Source organism: Notamacropus eugenii, chromosome 6 (assembly GCF_028372415.1).
Source record: "Notamacropus eugenii isolate mMacEug1 chromosome 6, mMacEug1.pri_v2, whole genome shotgun sequence".
NCBI classification, from domain to species: Eukaryota; Metazoa; Chordata; class Mammalia; order Diprotodontia; family Macropodidae; genus Notamacropus; species Notamacropus eugenii.
In genome coordinates this window covers 281,351,911-281,376,219 of record NC_092877.1, presented here as the reverse complement: position 1 = coordinate 281,376,219, position 24,309 = coordinate 281,351,911, and the positions used below count along the sequence as shown (strand labels likewise).

Here is a 24,309-nt window from a genome sequence, read left to right as displayed (position 1 = left end):
TGAGGGAACTGAGGCTGAAAGGTAAGTGACTTCCCCAGAGCTCTCAGGGGTGTCCTAGGAGTGACTGAACGCAGGCCTTCTGGACCCCAAGCCAAGCCCTCTGTCCACTCTATCGGCTAGTTGTCTTTCATGAATTGTACTTGCTGCAGGAACAGAAAAGGACAGAATGCAGGAACTGGCGTCAGGAGGACCTGAGCTCCAGTTCTGTCTCAGACCCTAGCTGTGTGATCCCGGCTAAATCACTGAACCTCTCTTAGCTTCAGTTTCCTGGTCTGTAAAATGGGGATTATCATAGCACTTATAATAGCACCACTCCCGGGGGGTAACGATCAGATGAATTAAACGTGTAAACTTTGCCAAACTTAAAGCGCTCTATAAATGCTATTTATTATTAGTGGGGCTTATACAGGTTTTTTTTTAAGTCATTAAAGCTTGATGTCGCACTAAAGCTTCTGGGACTGCCCCTATTTGCTAAAAAGCACGGTTTGCTGAGTTTCCTTTTGCGAAGCACAGTCTCAGGCACACAGTAGGGGCTTAACCATGCTTGCAGTCCGGATTTCAATCCTCCCTTAGAGGGACGGGGCTGGAGGTGATGCCCTACGTGGCTCAGTGTCGGCCCAGAGAAAACCCGGCAGCAGATTTTCAGCAGGAGGACCGGACTTTGGAATCCAAGCGCCCCACGCATTTGCGCTCCTCCGTAGGTGGCACTCCTCCCCGCCCCGCCCATACAAGGACTCTCGGGCCAGGGACTGCCCTGGGACTACAAACGTTCAAAGCCCCTCCCTCCCCTCCTGATCCCTCCTCTTCCTCCTGGGGCAGGCGCGAAAACCAGGAGGCCGGGAAGCAGCGGCACGGCACTGGGTCGCGCCGGCGGGCGCACTGAGCATGCTCAGTAGCCGAGCGGGGGGGTGCGGGGCTTTTTTTTTTTTTTTTGGTCTCCAGTCTGAGGCCTTCAATCCCCCCTCCCCCTCCTCCCTCCCCCCCCAATTCACCCCCCCCCCTCCCAGCCGGAGAGCTGCCATGGCTGAGGTCCCGAGCGCGGCGCTGTCCCAGGCGGGTTGGTAAGTGGCTTGTCTCGGCCGCCCCCGCCTCCCCCCCGCTTCGAGCCGGGCCCGGGCCCCGGAGGCCGGCGAGGGCTGGAGGGAGGGCCGGAGGGCGGAGGGAGTGCGCGTACCTGGGGGGTGGGGGTAGGAGCGGGGGCAGGGGCTGGGGCAGGCCGCCCGAGGCCTCTTCTGCCGCCTCCAGCCGGGCTCGGCCCCGCCCCGGTCCCGGCCGGACCCGGCCCGACCCGGCCGGTCGGAACCACGCGGGGGCCTCCCTCCGCCCTGCCCCCCAAACTCCGCAAACTGGCGGCCGCGGGTTCGAGGCCCAGGGCCGGCGCCCTGCTAGGCCTCTCCAGTCCTCCGCAGCCTGCCTGCCTGCCTGCCGGCCCCACGCTGCTTTCCAAGCCCCGTGTCCTTCCAGGCTTCCTAAACCCTACCCCCAAGGCGGCCCATCCTCGGATTCCCAGCGACCCCCCCCCCCCCCCCCCCGGCCGCCCCTCGCTCCAGGCGCTCCATCTCCCGACTCCGTGCCTTTGCACTGGCGGCTCCCCACGCCTGGAACGCCTCGTCTTGTGGCTTCTCCCAGCCCCCCGTTATGAGAGGCTCTCCTTTTTTAATTGCCCTGGCCTTATCTTGTTTTCTCCATGGTGGTTTGCATGATGTACCCTTCTTAGACTGCGAGCTCACTGAGGCCAGGGGCAGGTTTTGTGTGTCTTTGTGTCCCTAGCTCCGCGTTGCGTGCCCGACTCTTAGACAGGCGCTTAATGGATACTTGATGGATTGCTCCCATGCGCTGCCAGACGTGCCAGGGCTTTGGGCCGCGCCACCGCCCGCCACCTTGGCCCTGGCAGCCTGTAGGAAGAGTGCTGTTCTCGGAAAAAGGGCCCAAGGTGGTGATCACAAACATTACCCGAAAGCTGGGGAGGAAAACTGATTGAGTGCGAGTCCGAAAAGCCCATCAGCCTTTCTTTGCGGGCACTGTCTCTTCATTTGGTTTTAAACTAAAGGCCAGACCGCTGTCCTTCCATTAATTTATCAAGTGATATTGAAGACTTGTGCCAGGGAGATCTTTTCCATAAAAGAATAGCCTGTTTTGTCCTAAAAAAAATCAGGTTTCATAATAGAACTCTTAGTATTTTAAGAGCAATTAAAATGATACAGATGGAAATTCAACTGTTGACACAGTGAGCACTTAAGGCATGTTGACTGACACGAGTTGCTGAGGCTTTGCTTTTGTGAAAAGGTCATGTAGAATTGTCTGTCATGTTTTAAAGTTTTCATTTAAAAGATCCTGGTTCAATAAACTTATCTTGAGAGATTTTACTAAGTTTTATTTAATTTTACTAATTACTACTTTTAATGGCATGTAACTGGAAGACACAGGCCTGTCTTTTAATCCATACACTTGCTACCTAGCTTCATGACCCTGGTGAATAACTGGTCTCTGTGAGGCTCAATGGCTTCATCTTTAGAATAGATAAGCTGTGAAATAGAGACGTTCTCCCTCTTCACACTTTCTAGGATATTTTTCCTGTTGTCCTTTTTTTGTTTCCCCTCTTCTCTTCACATTCTGTTTTGTGTTAGAGAGAGAGAGAGAGAGAGAGAGAGAGAGAGAGAGAGAGAGAGAGAGAGAGTGTGTGTGTGTGTGTGTGTGTGTGTGTGTGTGTACGCTATACTTTTAGGAGAAAGTCTCCAAGAAGGGTAGTTACTTTTCTTCTTTGTAGCTTCAGTGCCAAGCATATTGCCTTACTTGTAGTAGGATTTAATACATATTTGATTTGAATTAAATTGAATAGAGAGGTAGAAGGATGACATTTTAGGCTGGGGAACACCTTGCACAAAGGGAAATTCAAGGTGTATTCTGGGGACTGTGAGTCAACCAGTTTAGCTGGATTGGAGGATTAGTGGTATTTTTAGATAAAAGTTGTAAAGACAGACAAAGTTTTTCTTCTTTTTATTCAGGGAAGCAGTGTATTTGTTTGTGGACCTGGAGATCTGGTTTCTGTACTCCTAATGGTCAGTAATGAACTCTGACCTAAGGTTCCTCAGTTTGTAAAATAAGGAGGTTAATCTAGATGATCTCTGAGGTTTCCTGCAATATGAAAATTCTGTAACTCTTTGGTTAAATATGGTTTGAAGCAGTTTGTTATCCAAGCCTGAATTCGGCCTTCAGTTCGGAACCTTTACCACAACCAAGTCAAGTCTTGTTGTTTGTAATATGACTACATGTGGTGTATTGGATAGAGCACCAGTGCAGGAGTCAGGAGGACCTGAGTTCAAATCTCACCTCAGACACTTGACACTCAGCTGTGTGACCTTGGGCAAGTCACTTAACCCCAATTGCCTCATCCTGGGTCATCTCCAGTCATCCTGATTTGAATATCTGGTCACTGGATTCAGATGGCTCTGGAGGAGGAGTGAGGCTGGTGACCTGCACAGCCCTCCCTCACTCAAAGTAAAGTCAAGTGCAAGTCATGTCATCACTTCTCTGATGGCATGGTCTTCTTTGGCAAGGAAGGATGAATACACATGTGATTTAGCAAAAGCTTGATATAATGCAGTTAGTCTCTTAAGTTGGGTAATAATTTTTGTTTAATACTCATTTTATATGAGTTTTTACTGCATCTTGAAATTAACATCCAGCTATTGCCTAGTTCATCATGAATAGCTGAGTTATCATTTCATGGATTGTCTTATATAGGAGTTATCTGGGGAATGAATATGGTAGAAAAGAGGATTTCCAGGAAATTTTGTTGATCCGTATAGTTTTTTATTTGGATTGAAATAAAATTTTAAGTAAGTAGTATACGCAGAAGGATGCTTGAGATGAATTTTGTCCTTTTTCTGGAATTAATTTTATGCACTTATGCCTTTCTCTACACGTACTGTTGGAATAGCCAGTTGGAAACCTTTCATATCTCACAATCCAGATATCACCTTAAATTGACTCCCTTTTGGTTTAGAATTTACACTTCTGAAAACTAAACTGGAAGAGTTCTCATCATGCCATAGTGTAATGGCTGTCAACAAACATTTATTAAGCACTAACTGTGTACCAAGCACTATGTTAAACCTCGAAGATTTTACAAAGAAAGCAAGAAAACACCTCCTACAAATCCTACAGCCCCTGTAATCAAAGAGTTAGTGTTACAGTTCTGATTGGGAGAGCCAGTGGAAAGTTGAACACATGGTTGTATTTGAATAGGTCAATGTAGTTCAATTGTAGAGTATGTGGGACTTTGGAGAGGTACAAAGGGGCCAGGTTATAAAGAGCTTTAAATGTCAAATAGAGTACCTTATATCTGGGAGGTAATTAGGAGCCCTTGGAGCTCTCTGAGAAGTGGATGACAGGATCAGATTACTGGCAGATCTGTGGAGATTGGACTGGAGTGGGTAGGTACTTGAGCTATGGAGATAATTGGAAAGCAATTTTAATAGCCAGGTCTGAGGTGGTGAGTGCTGGAACAAGGGTTGTAGCTCTGAATAGGGAGAAGAGGACTTATGTGAGAGATTTTGTGAAGGTAGGTACAGTAAGATCTGGCCAAGAACTGGATCTATGTGATGAGTGACCTGAACAACTGGGAGTCTGTATTCCAGCAAAGGGTGGGTAGGTGTGAGGGGTGGAGGGGGAGTACCTGATGAATTGGAAAAGCTTATATAATGGGGCATAAAGGTCAGTGATGAATATAATAGCTTTCCATCAGGTATCGTGTTTCTAGTGGGTAAATAGATGTTCTTCATATACTTTGCTGCAACAATAAACAGAAATAAATTTTCTCTGGTTTAAACTCAAATGAAGTTTTCATTATAAATCCATACTTCTTTATGTGGTTCTGTTTAAAACAAAAGCTATCATACCTCAATTTCTTGTTTCAATATTTTAGTTGTGTTTTTATTTCATTGAGAGGAATAACCCTAAATTGGGTTGTAGTGTAGAATGGGCCGGGGGTGAGGGGTGTGGTGGTTAGATCATGTTGTAGGGCTTTAAATGACCAATGAGACATTGGGCACCATTGGAATTTATTGAGTAGGGAGTGGGAATTGAGGTGGGGTGAGATAAGTGTGACAGTCAGATTTGGACTTCAGGAAAATCACTTTGGCAATTATGTGGAGAATGAATTGGTGTTGGGGAGTGCTTAATGCAAGGAAGCTACTGTTCAGTAAGTCCAGGCTAGGGAGATGAAGGTCCAAATTAGTGTTTGGGCTGTTTAAATGGAGATAAGATGATGAATATGAAAGGTATGTGGGTTCAGAAATGACAAGGTATGATTATTGATATTATATATATATATATGAGACTGAGGAACTTAGGATGACATGTAGGTCATGAACTAGTGTTCCTAGAAGGATCGTGCCTCCAAAAGAAATACAGAAATTCCTAAGTTGAAGAGTGGATTGGGGTGGGGATTCAATGAGATCTGTGATACAATCTGTCTGCGCTTACTCATCTTGCCCTACCCAGCAGGAAAAGGAAGAAGAAAGAGCAAAGAATGGGGATCCTAAACATTCTTCTTTCTATGAGGAACCTACTATAGCCACAAAGTCTTCTGAGGGTCAAGGGTCCGTATGTTGGGGGCAAGCAGGGAAGTTTGTACTGTGACATTTGAGCAGCTGCTTGCAGTGGGTACCTGGGTCAGGAATAGGTAATAACTACCCTGGTGGATTGGTTGATTTATGGTGTAGAATCTGGGGAAGTGGAAGCTTGCACAATTTTAAGTATAATGGGTGAAGGATACATGTAATTGTTTTGGAAACAAGTCCCCCATAACTGCCTGTTGCTAAGAGGTTGAGAATCAACCTAACTTCCTACCTTCTGATTGGTTTATCACATATTTCTTTGGGTCATGCTGCACTTCTTTTCATGACCACCAGTGTGAAAGCTCCCAAGTAAAAAAAAAAAAAAGGTATTTTATTTGACTTGAGAGAGGCCCTGAATCATCATCTTCTTCTCCCTGTGCTTCTCCTCTGTGTCTAAATTTTTGGAAACCACCTTAACATTTCAGAATGGCAAAGCTAACAGTTGATTCTTCGTCAAGTTCAGTTAACAGAGAAGCGTAACTTGTAGGCCCTGGAAATTGCTCTTTGAAACAAACCAAGTAATAATGACAGTGTGTTTGAACTTACCTATATTGCCTCTTTTGTTCTAGTCCTTACATTGTTGAATAAGGATTGATATATTGATCACACATGAATCTTTGAATAAATGGTTCTTGCCTACTTGTCTTATTCCTAGACTTTTGTTTTTTTAAAAATTAAAAATAATTTATTGATGACTTTTTGTATTTATAGTTAAGTTGTGAATCATAAGATAGAGTGTTTTCCTTATTGTTTAGAGGTCTAGAGTATTTTTCACCACAATTTTCATTTAAATGTTATTGATATTCCGAGTTTTTCCTTTTCAATATAAGCAAAATAGAACATGTAGTGATGAGTACTCAAGGTTTCTGTGTACATGTGTTAGGTAGGTGGGGTTTGGGGAACGGATGCTATACGTAGTATCTTTCTATTTAAAAATATTTTTCTATTTCTCTTAACATACAATTAGTAGCTGTCACATTTGGTTTATGTGGTTTGTGACACTGCAGTGTCTAAAGGCAATAAGCATTATTGACCACTTGACTCACAGTATAAGTTGTATACTTTGTTTCCTGTACTGTCATTGTAACTTGCTTTGCGTTTGTCCTTCATTCTGGAAGAGGACCATGACATCAAGATGATGACATGACTTGCAGTTGACTTTGATTTGAGAGAGGGCTGTGCAAGATCACCAACCTCAGTTTCTTCTCCTGAGCCGTCTGAGTCCAGTGGCCTGATATTCGTCAAGGCGATTGGAGATAGCCCAGGATGCAATGGAAGACCCTGGCCCTTTCCGGCTAAGGTCTTATCACATTCTCACTTTGAGTGAGATACACCCATTCAATGAATAGGCTTCTGTAAGTTAGACCCTATATGTTTCAAGTCTTCATGTGCTGTTTGCAGTGGTTTTTGGTGAATAAACTATAAATCTAGTTTCAACTGCCTGTAGAGTTGACTGCTTGAAGCAAAAATGGATGTAAAAAGAAACTTGCCATCTCAGCAGGCATGAAAAATATTTGCTCCTCCAACTCAGCAGTATTTGCTAAGTCAAGTGAAAATTGCATAGTGAGATTTCAGGAACAATAACAGTATAATCAGGAGTGGTATGGACAAGTATCACATTGTAAGGATTTAGGAGTCAGTGGGTAAAGAAGTCGAGGCAGGTTTAGAAGGGTATAAGCAGCAATAGTACTTGAAGCAAGGGATTTAGAGTAGAAGGTACTGTAGAGTAGAATTGGTTAAATAAAGGGTTGAATATGGAATAGGAGGAGTGTAATCAGAGCAGGATTGATGGCCTGGAAAGTACTAAGAGAGGGACTGGTGATTACCATGAGGAGAAAAAAAATATGGAGGAAGAGTGAGCAGTAAAGTTTTTTATCTGGAAACTGCTGGGCTGTATTATCTTTAAGGGTCTTCTAGCTCCTAATGCTTTTATGCTCCTGAATCAGAGCTGTTGAGATGGTGAATATTTGGGAGATATGCTATAGTAGAGTCAGTATCGGGGTTCAAATCCTACCTGTTTGAACCTGAACAAGTTACTTAACCTCTGTACCTCAGTTTATTTATAAAATGAGAGGACTGGACTTGATGGACAAAGTCTCTTCTAGCTCCAAATCTGTTATTCTTTAAAGAAGTAAAGTTTTGCTAGCATGCTCCTATAATTATCATTGAGTATACATTCTAGAGTACATTTTTATTTTGCCCTTTAATCTCTCCTCATGCTTCATTGTGATGTAGAGATAATCCTGTTCTTGAAGGTTATTGGATAGAGTGAGAACTCTGGAAGTTGGTATAAACTGGAGTCTCCTAAGAGATAATATATCTCTTGTCTAAGAATGGAAAGACTCATCGTCTAGTTGAGATGATGATTTTTAACCCATGGCACTGAAAGAAATTTATCTACTAAGATATAGAGGAGTTTGTGTTGTATGTCACTTGAGGGAATATTGAAACCAAAATTTGTTGAAGTTGAAGGCATGTTAAGTAATGTTAGCTAGCAATTATATAGAATTTTAAAGTTAGCAAAGCACTTTATTTTCTTATTTTACCCTCAAAACAACCCTGGGAGGCAGGTGCTATTATTATCCTCATTTTACAGATGAGGAAACTGAGACCTACGGAGGTTAAGTGACTTGCTAAGGTGATACATATAGCAAACATCAGAGGCGGCATTTTTACTCACATCCTCTTTCTCCAGAGCCAGTACTCTAACCACTGTATCATCCTGCCTATGTGTGTTTGTCTTTGTATGTTTGTGCATGTATTTGAGAAATGTGTGATATGTTTGTATCCTAAAATTTCTAGAACTGTATGTGTAATGTATGTCTACCAAATAAATGTTTTCTACTTTGATCTGAAGTTAACATTTTGCAGTTTAAAAAAGTGAATGTCTCAGTTGCTGATTAAGCTTTCATTACTTGCTTTTAGTACTTTTATAATTAAATTATATAGTTTTAATACAATTACATGTAGAATTCTTGCTTATAGAACTGACTATTCTGTTTACTGCAACTCTTAAAAAAAAGTATTGTCAAATGACTAGAAAGTGGTCCCATTTGAAAATGCTGGCATGACAAGTATGTTTTTTTGAAGTGGGAAGGAGGGGTATTGGGCTTTTTACCATGCAGCAGTTTTGAAAGGAAAAGGAAAGATTTATGTTAGATATTAGGAAAGGTGAGCTCTCTGTAAAGAGTTATTGCACTGTTGTACAATTTTTCATATGCTATCAAGAAGGAAGGCACAAACTACCTTTTTCTTCTGTCGAAACCCTTTTTTTTTTTCTTTGAGGAAGTGAAGGACTGCTTGAATTGATTTTCTTAGGCACCTCAAAACCTGTCTTTAGCCAGCAGGTTATTACTCTGACCTAGAATCATGACAGACTTAGTTCACTAAATTTCTTATGTAGTATTCCTAATCTTCAATACCATAGAATTAAAGTCATGCCTTTTCATTTGTAATTTTATACTAGTGCCTTTTCAGTTTGTAAATTCCTGGTTTATCTGAAAATGAAAAAATACTACTAGTACTGGTTGATTTTTCTTGAATACTCACATAGATTTGTCTAAGGAATAAGTAGGGAATATCGTAATAATATGAGTTTGGTTAATTCTTATTGTATTTTGACCTAGTTCATTGATTGCTGAAGCAATATTTGTAAAGGGAAAGGGCTAATAAAACTTAGGTGCCTTGTGATGATAACTAGATTACTAGTTAGTTTTACTTCCATTTATTAATCATTATCAGTTAATTTATTTGGTTTGGAACAGACTACTAACAAAACCAAGGGTTGTAGGTATAATCTCCATTGGATTGTCAGTTTTGAAAAGAATATTGGCTAAATATCTCATACATGTGTTCCACAGGTTAGAATAAAATATTTCTGTAAAGATATAAGCCCTCATGAGATAAGTCCTCAGCTTGGCACAGTCAGTGCTTCACTATTGGAAAGACAAAAGCACGTGAACCTCATCCTGTACTGTGTTAGAGTACCTTTTTTGGGTTCTGCACATGTCCTGTGCTTATAGTTCTGGGTTTTAAATAGGGGAGAGATTGTACTTTTTATAGGACTCTCAGGAAAATAAATAATAAAAAAATTATTTTATTTGTGCTTAGAGGTAATGCTTTCCTGCTGTGACAGAAGACTATGGATAAATGTTTAGAGTAGAGATAGTATTTTGAGAAACCAGTTAATAGTAGTAAGATTTCCCTTGGTGGGAAACCTGTGACCTCAAGGCCACGTGTGGCCTTCTAGGTCCTCAGGTGATGCCCTTTGATTGAATCCAAACTTCACAGAACAAATTCCCTTAATAAAAGGATTTGTTCTGTAAAACTTGTACTCAGACCTGTGGTGTCATTGGATAAGGTAATTTTTAAATTGTTTCTCCTGGATCTATTTTCCAGGTCAGTTGTTTTTCCAATGAGATGTTTCACATAATCTTCTATTTTTTCAAATTTTTGGTTTTGTTTACTAACTGCTTGGTTTAACTCATAGTCATTCATTTCCCTGAACTCAGTTCTCTCTTTCAATGAATTATTTTGTTCAGTGAGCTTTTGAACCTTCTCCTCCATTTGGCTAATTCTGTTTTTTAAAACCTCCTTCTCCTCATTGGCTTTTTGGACCTCTTTTTCCAATTGAGTTAGCCTCTTTTTAAAGCTGTTATTTTCCTCAGCATTTTTTTGGTTCTCCTTTAGTAAGCTGCTAACTTGTTTTTTAAGGTCTTCCATTGCCTGAGCCCAGCGTAAGTTCCCTTTGGAGACCCTGGAGGCAGAGGCCTCGACTTCCTCTGACAGTATGCCTTGTTCTTCCTCATCCAAAAGAATGGGGGGAGACACCTGTTTCCCAAGAAAGTAATCTTCTATGGTCTTATTTTTTCCCCTTTTTTTGGCATTTTCTCAGCCAGTTACTTGACTTCTCAGTTTCCTCTCCACAACCTCCTGGCCTCCTGCTCCACCAAACCAGCACTGGGGCCTGACATTCAGATGAGCTGCTCCAAACCCTCAGGGGCTTTAGGCAGGGGCAGGGCTGCTATTCAGTGTCAGATTAAGATCAGCTGCTCAGGAGGGGGCAGGGCAGCCACACAGGTCTCAGTTCCCTCAGTAGGTTTAAGATGAGACCTTCAACAATGGATATGGGCTCCTGCCTGTCTTGAGAGCCCTGTCCAATTCTGCCTGTACTTCTGCCCCCTGAGGAGGCCCAAGCTATGGGGATACCCTGCTCCCTTCTTGGCCAGCTGAAAAGACCCTTTCACTGACCTTTGGCGCCTGTGGGTTGAAGGATCTGCGCTGCTGCTGGAGATTCTGTCCCTGAAGCCTGCTTGGTTCTGCTCCTCCTGGTGCCACGTGGCCAAGTCTCTGCTCCAGGTCTGGTGGGACAGACCTTTCCCGTCTTTCAGGTCACTCTGGGCTAGAAATCTCCTCCACTCCATTGTTCTGTGGCTTCTGAAATGGAAAACAGTGTGAGAAAAAATCATTATTATCTCATCATATGCCTGAATGCGCTGTGAATCTTGTGTGTCTCAAAGAGAAGCTATAGTAAATTGAGAATAATATTAAGAACTTATGAGGGGTACTCTTTTTGAAAAGACAGTGTAGTATAGTGGAAAAAGTATTGCTGACTTGTCTGTCAGTCAGCAAAACATTCATTAAGCATTCATGTGTCAGGTGTCCTAGCTTTGATATTTACTTGTGTCTAACTTAAGATTAGTCACTTTACCTTTCAGAGCCTTAATTTCCTTATCTGTAAAATGGAGAGATATGATACTTGCAATACCTATTTTACTGGGTCGTTGTGAGGGAAGGTACTTTATAAATTGTGAAGTTGTGTTCGTCCTTTATTGCTGAAGACCATGCTATCAGAGAAATGATGACATGACTTGCACTTGACTTTGTTTTGAGTGAGGGAGGGCTGTGCCTCACTTCTTGTCCAGAGCCATCTGAATCCAGTGATCAGATATTCATCAGGATGATTGGAGATGGCCTAGGATGCACTGGGAGACCTTGGCCCCTTTAGGCCAAGGTCTATACAGGTACTCACTTAGGATGAGGTAACACCCATTTATTGAATAGGCCTGTTTAAGAAGTAGCCAGGGCAGAACCCTTTTAATGAGGCACAGAAAAGTAGGGAGGGGAAGGAAGGAAAGGAAAGGGAAGGGAGGCTAGCCTGAGGATATGGCTTCAGTGGCAGAAGGACTTGTATGTGACTTTGTTTTGAGTGAGAGAGGGCTGTGCAAAGTCACCAGCCTCACTTCTCCAGAGCCATCTGAATCCAGTGACCTGATATTCCTCAGGATGACTGGAGATGACCTAGGATGCACTGGGAGACCTTTGTATGCATGTACACAGACACACACATGTATGTATATCACTTCCCACTCTCCCTTTGTAAAGACACTTTTCCTGCCAAGGTTGTTCAAATTCCAATGACTTTTTCTCAGTCCTCAAACTTTCTGCAGGTTTCACAACTCCCCTTTACTCTTTCCTTGGCTTCTGTGACACCGTTCTCTCTTGATTCTGCTTCTACTGTTTGCTTCTCCTTAGTATCCTCTGCTGGATTACCACTCATCCACTAAATTTAGTCATCCTCCAGACCTCTGTCTTGAACTTTCCTTTTGACTGTATACTCTCTCCTAGTAATCTCATTAAATCTCTTGGGCTCAGTTATTTCTGTGCATATTTATATACTTCCATATTTATATATTATATGTAACATTTATAGGTAAATATATTATAAGTATCTAATATACAGATACATATTAGATACATAGTATATACAATACTTCCTTATTTACATACTCAGTTCTAATTTTTCCTGAATTGTGATTTTATTTCCTGTCGAACAGCTCTACTTGATGTCTTGAAGGAAATTCAAATTTAGGATATCAAAACAGAATTCACTTATTCTCTCCCCCTCCCCTCCAAAAGCCCCACAAAACCTAAAAACTCTTTCTGCAAATTTTACCATTACTGTTGATGGCACCACCATCTTGCCAGTCATCCAGCCTGGTCATCCAGGAGTTACGTTTGACTTTAACTGTACCTTTGAACTTAACTGTATTTTTAACCTCTATATCCAGTCATTAAATCTTGTTGACTTTCTCTCTTTCAGATTTGTCTCCTTCTCTCACCTCACGTAGCCTCTTCCTTGGTTAGATCCCATTTACTTTCTCCCAGATTGTTGCAGTAGCCTCCTAATCAGTCTGCCCATTTTTATCCTTCACATGACTCCAAACTTGATGGTCTTAGAACATTGATCATGTCAGCCCACTCCAAATTATTTTTTTAATCTCTTTGTTGCCCCTTGGGTAAAATATAAACTCCTTAGCTTGGTGTTTAAAGCCCTTCACAATCTGTCTACTATTTGCTTTGCAGACCTATTTCATGTCTCCCCTATTCACAAAACCTCTGTTAAAGTCAAACTGACTTGCTACCTATTTTCTTTAAGCAATGGTCCCTCTCTCACCTCCATGCCTTTGCAAAGGGATCATCGGTAATCTGTTACATTAACTTGTACTTTACAAAATCCTCAGCTTCTTTCAAAGCATAGCTTAGGTGCTACCTCTTAGAGCATGAGACCTTTACTGAAGGCTTCCCTGGTTACTAGCACTTTATTCCTTTTGCAGTTATTTTATATATGCCTTATATTTACTTGTGTACATGTTGTATTCCCCAGTAGAATGTAAACTCTATGAGGGAACTGTTTTTTTTTCTTTTCTCAGTGTTGAGTATTTGCTACATATGTTGTAGGTGCTTAATATGAGTTTGTTGAATTGAATTATCTGAGCTGTCATTGCATTGTTTATGAAAACTGACATGTCTACAGAAGACCTTCTCACAACACATTGAAAAGTACTTGTGAGTCAGGTGTGTAGATCCTTTTATTCAGCATCATTTGATTCAGCTGAAAGGTTCATGATTTTTAAAAAATTAAATAAAATTATTTGGATAGATATCTTTTGAATCTTGGTCTTGAATATGGAGGGAATCATAAAACACTTGTGAGATCAAAAAATTTTCCAGGACTGCCTAAAACCATTAGTAATTTATGGGTAAATTCCTTTAATAATAAATAATTCCTTTAATAATAAATTCCTGTAATGTATTTATATTTGTCAGTTACACTTAATTGAAAAATTGAGATTATATCAAATGGCCATGTTGTGCTTATGTTCATCAGAGGACTTCCTAAAACAACCCTAAAAGTTGTATTATTCTTTCTCATAACAATTGGAATGAATGGAACTGATCTGCAGATTAGTAAATCCTGAGTATTTGACAAGAGTGCTTCACTAATTTTGGGAGAAGATTTCTGTCAGTTTTAGAGTTGTGAGATGTTTTGGAAATGCTCCATTGATTTTAGTGGAACTTTTCTATTAAATCTGGAGGCTGATGAGATAGACATCCTCCATTGGTTCCTCTTCAGCATTTATGTCATACCTGGCCAACTGTTTGATTCTATAGAAAACTTATAGCAACAAATATATGTTATATTAACACTATTTAAGTGAAATGAACAATAGCAGACATTCATTTGATGGAAACATAAATTTAGAGACTCATATTTAGAGAACCATATTTAGCTTAATCTGTTATATTGGATCAACTGTTAATTTAGTTATAATTTATTTTTTATTTAAAATATAACCTCAGTTTGCTATACTAATACTTTCATTCTTAAATGATGTAATTATATTTTAGAAAATTTAGTACTTGTTGAATCATACTGTTTTTCTTTTGAACATGTTTCCTTATAAATTAAGCCTTATTGAAGATAAGTGGTAGTGGTTTTCAGGATAGCAGGATACTATTTATTATACTGAATCAGGGAAGCATTCCAGTGCCATCTTTCATTCATGTACATTTCAACTTTTAATAACTATAATAACTGTCATTTACTTATTACTTTTAAGTTTGCAAAGCATTTTACATAATATTATTTCATTTGGTCCTCAAAACATCCTGGAGAATTAAATGTATTATTATGCCCATTTTGCAAACGAGGAAACAGAAGTTAATTGATGAATGCGTGGTCACAGCTAGTAAGTGTTGGAGGTAGGATTTGGACCTATGTCTTCTTCTTGATTCTAAGTCTGGCATTATTTCTCATAAGGACAGTTAAATCAGTACCAACACCAAATCAGTGGTGTTGTGTCTCCAAAGTGATTTTGGGTAGAGGGACAATGTTGGTTGAGGGACATGGATTTTTTTTTTTTTTTTTATAAAATCTAAATGTGGAATACTGATTACTTTAAATGTTGTATAGGTTATCCATTTAGGTTTTCCTTATTGTGGAATGGAAGTGGCCTTGAGTTCATTCAGGCCATGCCAGTGAAGTACAATATTTGATAGATCCTACCAATCTAGAAAGACTCAAATTCTGACTTAGGAATGTGCTAACATTCCAAGACTAACCTAATCAAGTTTGGAGAGATTCCCCATTAGAAGAGTGATCTCTAAATGATGAACTTTTTTTTGTTAAGGTGTGAAGGGATTGTGGTCTCTCTGTATCATTGGAGGGGAGACTTCCATGATAATGAAGTCATACATTTTTTGAAATAAGTTGTTAGTATTATGGAGTCTTAGAGTTGGAAGGAAAAAAAGGAGACTATGAAGGGATTTTGTGAGAGGAAGAAAAGGTGGGCTGATTACATAGTAAGAGCAAGAGGTGACACAGGTAGACAGTCATGGTGCTCCATGGTATCCTGATGATTTTGGGAGAAATTGAAGAAGACTTTCAGCATGTTGTGTGGACTGCCCCATTTGTTCTGTACTTTTGGGAGAACATGGACAGGAGTTAATAGGGATAGACCCACATGGATGGGATGTAAGCAACTTTGTTGGAGGGAACTTCCAAACTGATGAGATCACAGATCCATTTTAATATTTGAGAGAGTTGGAAGAAACTCTGGAAATCATCAGACACTCAACAAGTGTTTTTTTTCGGGTTCATATTCTAATTCCCCCTTCTTCCCCCAAGTAAACAGGAAAAAGAAAATCTATTACATATATAGTCAGGCAAAACAAATTGCCACATTGACCATGTTCTCCTTCTCTTCCCCCTCCCAAATATGACTCATTCTGCACATTGAGTTTATCACCTCTCTATTGGAGGGGACAGAGCATATTTCATCTCTAGACCTCTGGAATTTTGGTTAGTCATTGCATTGCTTAGAATTCCCAAGTCTTTCAAAGTTGTTTGTCTTTACAATAATGTTATTATTGAATAAATTGTTTTCCTGGTTGTGCTTGCTTCACTTTGCATCAGTTCATACACGTCTTCCCAGGTTTCTCTGAAATCATCCCCTTCAGCATTTCTTAAAGCACAATAGTGTTCTATCACGTTCTGTCTGTCTGTCTGTCTGTCTATCTGTCTAATGTATTGATTCCTTTCCTCTTTCCTTGAACTCTTTGAGGTTTAGTCCTAATTATCATTATTGCTGAGTTAAAGGGTATATGTAGTTTAATAGGTGGACTAGCCTATTGAAATCTTTTTAGATCCTCATTTTCCCAGCATAGTTATTCATTTTCACCCCTATCTTTCTGTTCTGGAACTTTCATAAGCTTGTCCTCTGACTGGTTCATTTGGGGTTAGGTAGATGATTTTTCATATCTGTTTTTCCCCTGATATGCCACTTCATTTCCTCTAAGACTTCCCTAGTGAAGGGTCAGTTAATTTGAAATTATTTATTTGGAAGTGATGTTCCTTACTGATTGATTTTATTAGCTTAACTTTTAGTTTTGTACCTGGTCTGCCTTTCCTCTCCATAGCTACTCCAAGAATATATAAACCTGCCACAGTTTTTTTTTTTCCTAGACTGTACCTTGGTATGAAATTGATAGGAACCCATACAGGTCTTAGTGATGGCTGAGTGGAAGGATGGAATGAATCCAAATGGCCAATAAAAGCACAATAGTACTTTTTACAGTTCAGACCAGGTAGGAATTATATCATAGATGCATGGGTTAGAGAGTTATGAAAAGTATAGCTTGATCTATGGCAATTGTGTTCATGTGGAGCTTAAATAGAAACAGATCCTTGTAGGTCCCACATTGACTTAGAAAACCATAAATTAACACTATCTGTGTTGTATTGTATTTTTGTTTTGTTAAACATTTTCTAATTACATTTTAATCTGTTTCAGTCTGCACAGGGGAGTTTTGGGAACCGCTTGTTTCAGCCACAAGTTTGACACCTGTGGTCTGTGGCATTGCAGGCATCTTTTCTTCATATCTTATGGGGATTTTGTTAGGAAGGTACTTTGCAAATCTTAAAATACTATCTCAATATGACTATTTATTATTGTTTTACCTTTTGTTCTCATCTTTTTTTGATGGAATTAAGATAGAAGTGGTCCAGAGATATGTCTCTATACAGTTACTATTCTTTGTAACTAATGTTCTGTAGAGGATTACACAGTTGGATAGAGTGACTACTTTTTGCACTTCAATAAAATTTTGGAATCTAAGCTTATCTTCTGTAGGCTCACTGAAAGCATACACAGGATAAATCCAATAGCCTTCTTACAGGAAAATGGCAGAAACGTGTCTTGTCTTGTTCCTGTATGGTTTTGTTTTCCCCCAGTAGGTAGGTCTTTTTTGGAGACCAGTTCTTTACTCCACAAAGGTTAGAGATTATGAGTGGCTCTTCTTAAATTTTGGTGGAACAGTATTATACCTGGGCATTTTTTATGGGCAGTAGTTTCACCTTTGATTCCCATTCACTTTGTTTGTTGAATTCTCAAAAGTATCTTGAGGTATAGGGATTTATTGTCTGTTAGTTTATGAACTTCTTGTGTATAATTCTGGGCCCATGACTTTGCTTTCAAGGTATTTGTTAATTACTACTTTTCTGCAGACCTATAATAAGTGCCAGAGCTTCTTTCGTTTCCTTGAAAAATGTTCTTGAGCAGCAAGTCTTTATTAAGGATAAACTTTCAGTAATTCTTGGTGGCAAAGATTATATTTTGACTCACTTTCATAAAACCTTAAGTTTCTGTAAACATCTTTTTTGTTGATACATTGATGCCTGAGTTCACATGGATCTTGCCCATGGAGAGCCTTTTGAATCCATTCTTGTATCTTAGCCATTTCAGACTCTGTCCTGAGACAAATGATTTTGGTTTATGTTTGACAGATATGTCTGTGGTCAACATTCATTATTGTTTTTTTACTATTTTTCTTTACTATTGTTTTCTCTTGGTAAAATGATATGTTTCAAAAGTATTTCTGTATGTTCCCAACTTGTTTGTAATGTATTCTGAGGACAGCATTCTCTTTTTTTATAGCTGCTCAGACTGCTCTGAGCAGAAAATTTTATAAAATGTATCAACTTTGTTAATATATGAAATATGAATATTTTCAATGAAAATTGAAAGTCTACTTTAGTTTGGTTTTAATTATTAAATGAAATACTAAAATTTAGTACAATTTTATCAGAATAGCCACATTGTTAGCCACTGTTTAGGACAGCTAGGTGATATAGTAGATAGAGCACATGGCCTAGCATCAGAAAGACTTGAGTTCAAATGTGGTCTCAGATACTAGCTAGCTCGCTTAACCCTGTTTGCCTCAGTTTTCTCATCTGTAAGATGATTTAGAGAAGGAAATGGCAACCACTCAAATATCTTTGCCAAGAAAACCCCAAATGTGGTCAAAAGAGTTGGACACTACTGAAAAACAACTGAGCAACAACGAAGTAGTCCCTATTCACATTGCTGTTGTTGTTGTTTTCTTTCTTGATGGTGAGGTCATCATAGTAAGGAGCTCTGAATCTATTTCACATAATTTCAGGTCTCTGCTGCTGCTGATTATAGTAAAGCAGTTGCTTCAGCCAATCATTGCTTTCCCATACTTCTGAAAATAGGAGGGCTGTCTATTTCTTTTATGAGGAATGAAATAGCCAGGCAAGATCACGTGACCTAACTGGACCAATCCACTGCCAGTTGATAAATCAGAATACATAGAGCTTCAATAAAGGAAATCAAAAAACAACCTTTTAAATAGTGAAAGAATTAGCTGTGTTTTTAAAAGAAAATTTCAGCTGTGCAACAACAATTCAGCGTGTGAGGGAGCATCTCAGGCACTGCATGGCCACGCCTCCTTGTAGCTTAGAGGGAACATTGTCTGAAATTATCTGTCATTCTCCTTTTTCATTATGACGATGATAATTCAGTCAATAAATGTTCATTAAGGACCCTCTATGATACAAAGTCAAAAGCAAAATTGTCTTTGCCTTTAAAGCATTTAGATCCTAATGGAGGAGACAACACTTGCATAAATAGATATGTGTAAAACACGTGAAAAACTGTAAAAGAACTGAAAACGAAGGGAATGGCCATCAATTGGGAAATGGCTTGAAAAATTTGGTGTATGACTCCAAAAATTTTATTTATTTTTAGTTTTCAGCACTCATTTTATAAGATTTTGAATTCTAAATTTTCTACCTCTTTCCCCTTCCCCCTCCCCAAAATGGCATGCGGTCTGATATAGGCTATACATGTACAATCAAATTTACACATTTGTCATGCTGTGAAAGAAGAATCAGAACAAAGGGGAAAACCATGAGAAAGAAAAAACAAAGCAAGAGAGAGAGAAAGTAGTATGTTTCCATCAGCATTCAGACTCCATAGTTCTTTCTGTGGATATAGAGAACATTTTACATCATGAGTGTTTTGGAATTGTCTCAGATCATTGCATTGCTGAGAAGAACTGTTCCTGTGTATAATGTTCTCCTGGTTCTGTTCACTTCACTAAGCGTCAATTCATCTAAGCCTCTCCAGGTTTTTCTGAAATCTGTCTGTTCATCATTTTTTATAACACAATAGTATTTCATTACATTCATATACCACAACTTGTTCAGCCATTTCCCAGTAGATGGGCATCCCTTTTAAAGGTTTCCAATTCTTTACCACCACAAAAAGAGCTTCTATGAATATTTTTGTACTTGTGGGTCCTTTTTCATTTTTATGATCCCTTTGGGACATGCATTACATACAGTTTTATAGGCCTTTGAGCACAATTCCAAATTGCTCTCCACAGTGGTTGGATCAGTTCACAACTCCACTAACAATGCATTCGTGTTCCAATTTTCCCACATCACCATTTATTATTTTACAGTTTTGTCATGTTAGCCAATCTGATAGGTGTGATGTGGTGCTTTGCAGTTGTTTAGATTTTCATTTCTCTCATCAATGTGATTTAGAGCATTATTTTATATGACTATAGATAGCTTTAATTCTTCCTCTGAAAACTGCCTGTTCATATCCTTTATATTTATCAATTGGGGAGTGACTTGTATTCTTGTAAATTTGACTGAGTTCTCTCTATATTTTAGAAATGACGCCTTTATCAAAGACACCGGCTGTAAAAATTGTTTCCCAGTTTTCTGCTTCCCTTCTAATCTTGGTTGCATTGACTTTGTGCAAAACCTTTTTAATTTAATGTAATCAAAATTATCCATTTTGCATTTTATAATGTTCTCTGTTTCTTCTTTGGGCATAAGTTCTTCCCTTCTCCATAGATCTGACAGGTAAATGATTCCCTGCTCTCCTAATTTGCTCATAGTATCACCTGTTATCTCTAAATTGTGAACTTATGGTGTACGATTTTAATGGAATGCTGTTGTGCTGTAAGAAATGATGGAAGAAGATGGTTTCAGAAAAACCTGAACTTATGAACTGATACAAAATGAATTAAGCAAAACCAGCAAAACATAGTATGTAGTAACAGCAACATTGTAACAGTAATGAAAGCTTACCAGCTATGATCAATAACAGTGCCAAAGGATTTGAAATGAAAAAATTCTATCTACGTCCAAATAGAGAACTGATGAAGTCTGGGTGTGGATTGAAGCATTCTCTCCCTTGCTTTCTTTTTTTCTCTCTCTCTTTAACATGGCTGATGTGGAAATATATTTTGTGTGACTTCATTAAACATTATATATTAATATATACACATTCATAAGTATAATTGGTATTGTATTTCTTGCCTTTTCAAAGGCAAGGGGAGGGAATGGAAGGAAGAAGAGAATTTGGAACTGAAAATAAAAATTAAAACAAAACAAAACATACAAGGATAACCTTGAAAAGGAAGGCAGTAGTAGCTGGGGTAGAGGGGGCAAGGCTTGCTGGTTTTGGGTGATGGAGGTGGATCAGGGTGGCCTTGAAGGAATTTAAGGATTTCCAGGAGGTAGAGCTGAGGAGATAGGTTCTAGGCATGTGGAATAGCCAGTACAAAAAGCAGGAGGCTAGTGATAGAGCATTGTGGCTGACAAATAAGAAATTGGTCTGTACAGTTAGATTGTAGAGAACATAGGAGAGTATTTGTAACTAGATTCTAAACGTAGGAAGTGGCCAGGTTGTGAAGAGGTTTGCATGCCTAAATTGTGTACTTAGGATGTATGATTTACTCCTCCTAGAGGAGTTTATATTTGACCCTTGATAAAAAAGGGAGACTCCAGAGTTTGTGGGGCATGGAAAGAGGAGTGGTTACACAGAGGAGTGGTTACACAGTGGTTACACAGTTGGCAGTTGTGTGGAGAATGGATTGGAGAGGGGAGAGACACTTGAGAAAAGAGATCAGTTGCAATAGACCAAGTGAGAGGTTGTTGTTTGTCCTTTGTTCTTGAAGAGGACGATGACATCGGGAAGTTGATGCCATGAAATGCAAGTTAATTGAATTTAAGTGAGGAAGGGCTGTGCAAAGTTACCAGTCTCACTCTCTCCTCTGGAGCCTGAGAGGTGACAAGATCTTGAATGTGTCTGGCTGTGTGAGAAGAGAGAAAGGGTATACATAAGATATTGTGGAGATAGAAATGGCAAGATTAGACAGCTGTTTGGAAATGTAGGGTGAATGAGAGGAGTTGAGGATGACAATAAGGTTGTAAAACTAGGTATTTGGAAGAATAGTGGTCCCCTTGACAGTAATAGAGAAGTGATGCACAATGTGTGGTACATGGTAGGCACTTAATATTTTTTGTTGATTGAGTTATAAAGACATGACACTCATCTTTTATTCTTCTTGCGTCCGGACTTTATTCTTTCTACCTCTATTACAACATCTCTTTACCCTTGTTTGTTCTGACATTTTACTATTATTTTTGATTGGTTCTAGAAATTGTTTTGCCTTTAAGCTGTTCCTAACTTTTTGTAACATCTGGTAAATAGTAGTATATGTTATTTAGGGAAACATTATGTAAGACGATGTTGTTAGCATGTTATGCATTTGGCTATACTTCCATAATTCAGATGGGATGATCAACCACTGAAACCATTTTTCTTTTAATTCTAAACAAATTAAATCTGAATAAAAAGGAGTAAGTTGAAAAACTGGAAATTTATAAAGAAAGTAGTTATTTCCCTCTACTTGCAAACTTAGCTTTCTTAGCCAAAAAAATTACAGTGTAGTATTTGATTTCATTGTTTTTGAAAAGCTTTCTTTTAAAGAAAAAAGAAGCAAACAAATATTTAATATTATAGAACTTTCTTGGCTTTGGTTAGAGATGTATCTCTTCAATGGGCATTAGGAGAAGTATAGATATAATTCTTAATTTAGCTCATCATTATTATCTCCTAAATTGTTACTATTATTTTAAGTATGGTTTTTCCTATTAAGTTCTTAAAATTTTAAAATTAACTATATTTCAGTTATTGTAGGATTTAAACTATTGAGGTAAATCAAAATATATAAAATATAAATTTATATAAATATGTAAAATTATATAATATGTTATATAAATGTATATAAAATATATAAGTATATTATATAATGTATATTATGATATTCTATATAAATATATAAAAATATAACTGACTGAAGGATATTTGAATTTGATGTGAATGTATTACTACAGAATTGAGAATCTGAATGTGTTTTTCTAGGTTTCTGTGTGCTTTTGAGTTTTTATTTCTCCTTCTGTTTATTGGAACTCGGCTTCAGTAATTAGTCTGTTTTGGTTATCTTGTTTTTTCAGACTTTAATTTACATTTAAAAATGCTTAAAAACCAGATTAGTTTTTTTGAGTACTAATTACTCATATTTGTTTTTCCTATAGCATAATTTGGATTGTCCTTATTAAATGGATGTAGTAAAAATATTGAATTGGAATGAACTAAAATTACTGATAATACTATGAATCCAGTGTTTAATTAAAGTGTAAGTTAGTGATCACAAATGGTCATGAATTAAATTACCCTTTAAATTGCTTTTATAGAATGGTGCATTTCTTCTCATAAAAAATTAAGTCTTTAAGGGATTCATTTTTGAGATATATAAGATACTATAAAGAAAAAAATACAAGGTACTAAAAATAGGAAGTTAGCTAGACAGTCATGATGATCATGCTGCAAAATAGCAGAAAAACCGAATTAATTCTTCCCTTTTGTCTTTTCTTAGGAAAATAATAAGAGTCTCATTCCCCAAGTATCTCTTGAAGCATACAGAAGTAAATATTAGGGATATCCTAGATCTAATTTATAAATTAGGTGTAGCTTAATCTCTAGGACCTGATTTCCAGTATGACTTCAAGTCATAAGAACAATTGTAGGAGGACTCTGGAAATTAGAGATATCATACTCTCATATAATGTTTATGAAGCACTGAACATTTAAGCAAACATTTAGGGAAAGCCATCATCTAGTCATTTATCCAACAAATAACAACAACAATAATAATCAATTACAGCAATATCTATGGAAATTAAACCAATAATATGTCCACAAATGCACTGAAGAAATGGCTGTGTAATGTGGATTTGCTTGTAGATATGGTAGGGTTTGTGAAGGCAATTCAGGATTAGCTCATTGCCACTAGAAATTATAGAAAAGTTGTCTTTATGTAGCTCAGATTTATTGATCTGTGCAAAATATGAAAGGAAATAGTTGGAAAATAAGCAATACAGCTTTTAACACTTTTTGCATACTTTGCAAGGCATGACTTGAAGGTTAGAATTGTATATATATATATATGTATATGAAATTTATTATCAAGATCTTGAGACTATTTCAGACTTTCATTGACTAAAAGATGAATTAATTTTTACAGAATGGTCACACTTCCCTCTCATTTTATGTAATATATCCTCCAAAAGCATGTTAATGTGGAGATTTTTCTAAGAAAGTTGGCACTCCTATCCTCCTTTGAAGGTCACTCTGCAGAAACGTCATTCAGTTCTGGAAAGTCAGACTCATTGGAAACTTCTTGACTGCACTCACTGCTCCACTTGCTGTCTTCCTGTTCACTCCCTTACTCCCCTCAATCTTTTGCAATCTGGCTTTTAAAAACTTTTCTACTCTCTGAAATTGCTCTCTGCCAAATCTGATGGTCTTTTCTCACTCCTAATCTTTTTCAAGCCATCAGTTACATTTGACACTGTTCAGTACCTGACTCACAGTATTCCTATTTAACCCTAGCTTCTTGCCTTTATGCTTTATACTTAGAAGCAGCTGTGTGACAGATAGAGTGGATAGAGCACTGGAACTGAAGTCAAGTCCTGAGTTCAAATTCAGTCTCAGACACTTCTTAGTTGTATGGCTCTGAGCAAATTACTTAACTTTTGTATGCCTCAATTTCCTCAACTGTAAAATGGAGATAATAATAGTACTTACCTCATAGAATTGTTATTAGCAACGAATGTGATAAAATGAAATTTTATATCTAAAGTGTTTAATAGTGCCTGGCACTTGACAGATGCTTTTTC

General features: G+C 38.4%; 1 protein-coding gene across 1 annotated transcript in view; it reads left to right on the top strand.

The window, feature by feature from the left end:
• Positions 1-921: 921 nt before the first annotated feature.
• TDRD3 (tudor domain containing 3) overlaps positions 922-24,309 on the top strand; it is a 185,020-nt gene continuing 161,632 nt past the window's right edge. Inside the window, exon 1 of the mRNA XM_072617065.1 lies at positions 922-1,061. Coding sequence (XP_072473166.1) covers positions 1,021-1,061 — 41 coding nt within the window. The 5' untranslated portion in view covers positions 922-1,020. The remainder of the gene's footprint in view (positions 1,062-24,309) is intronic.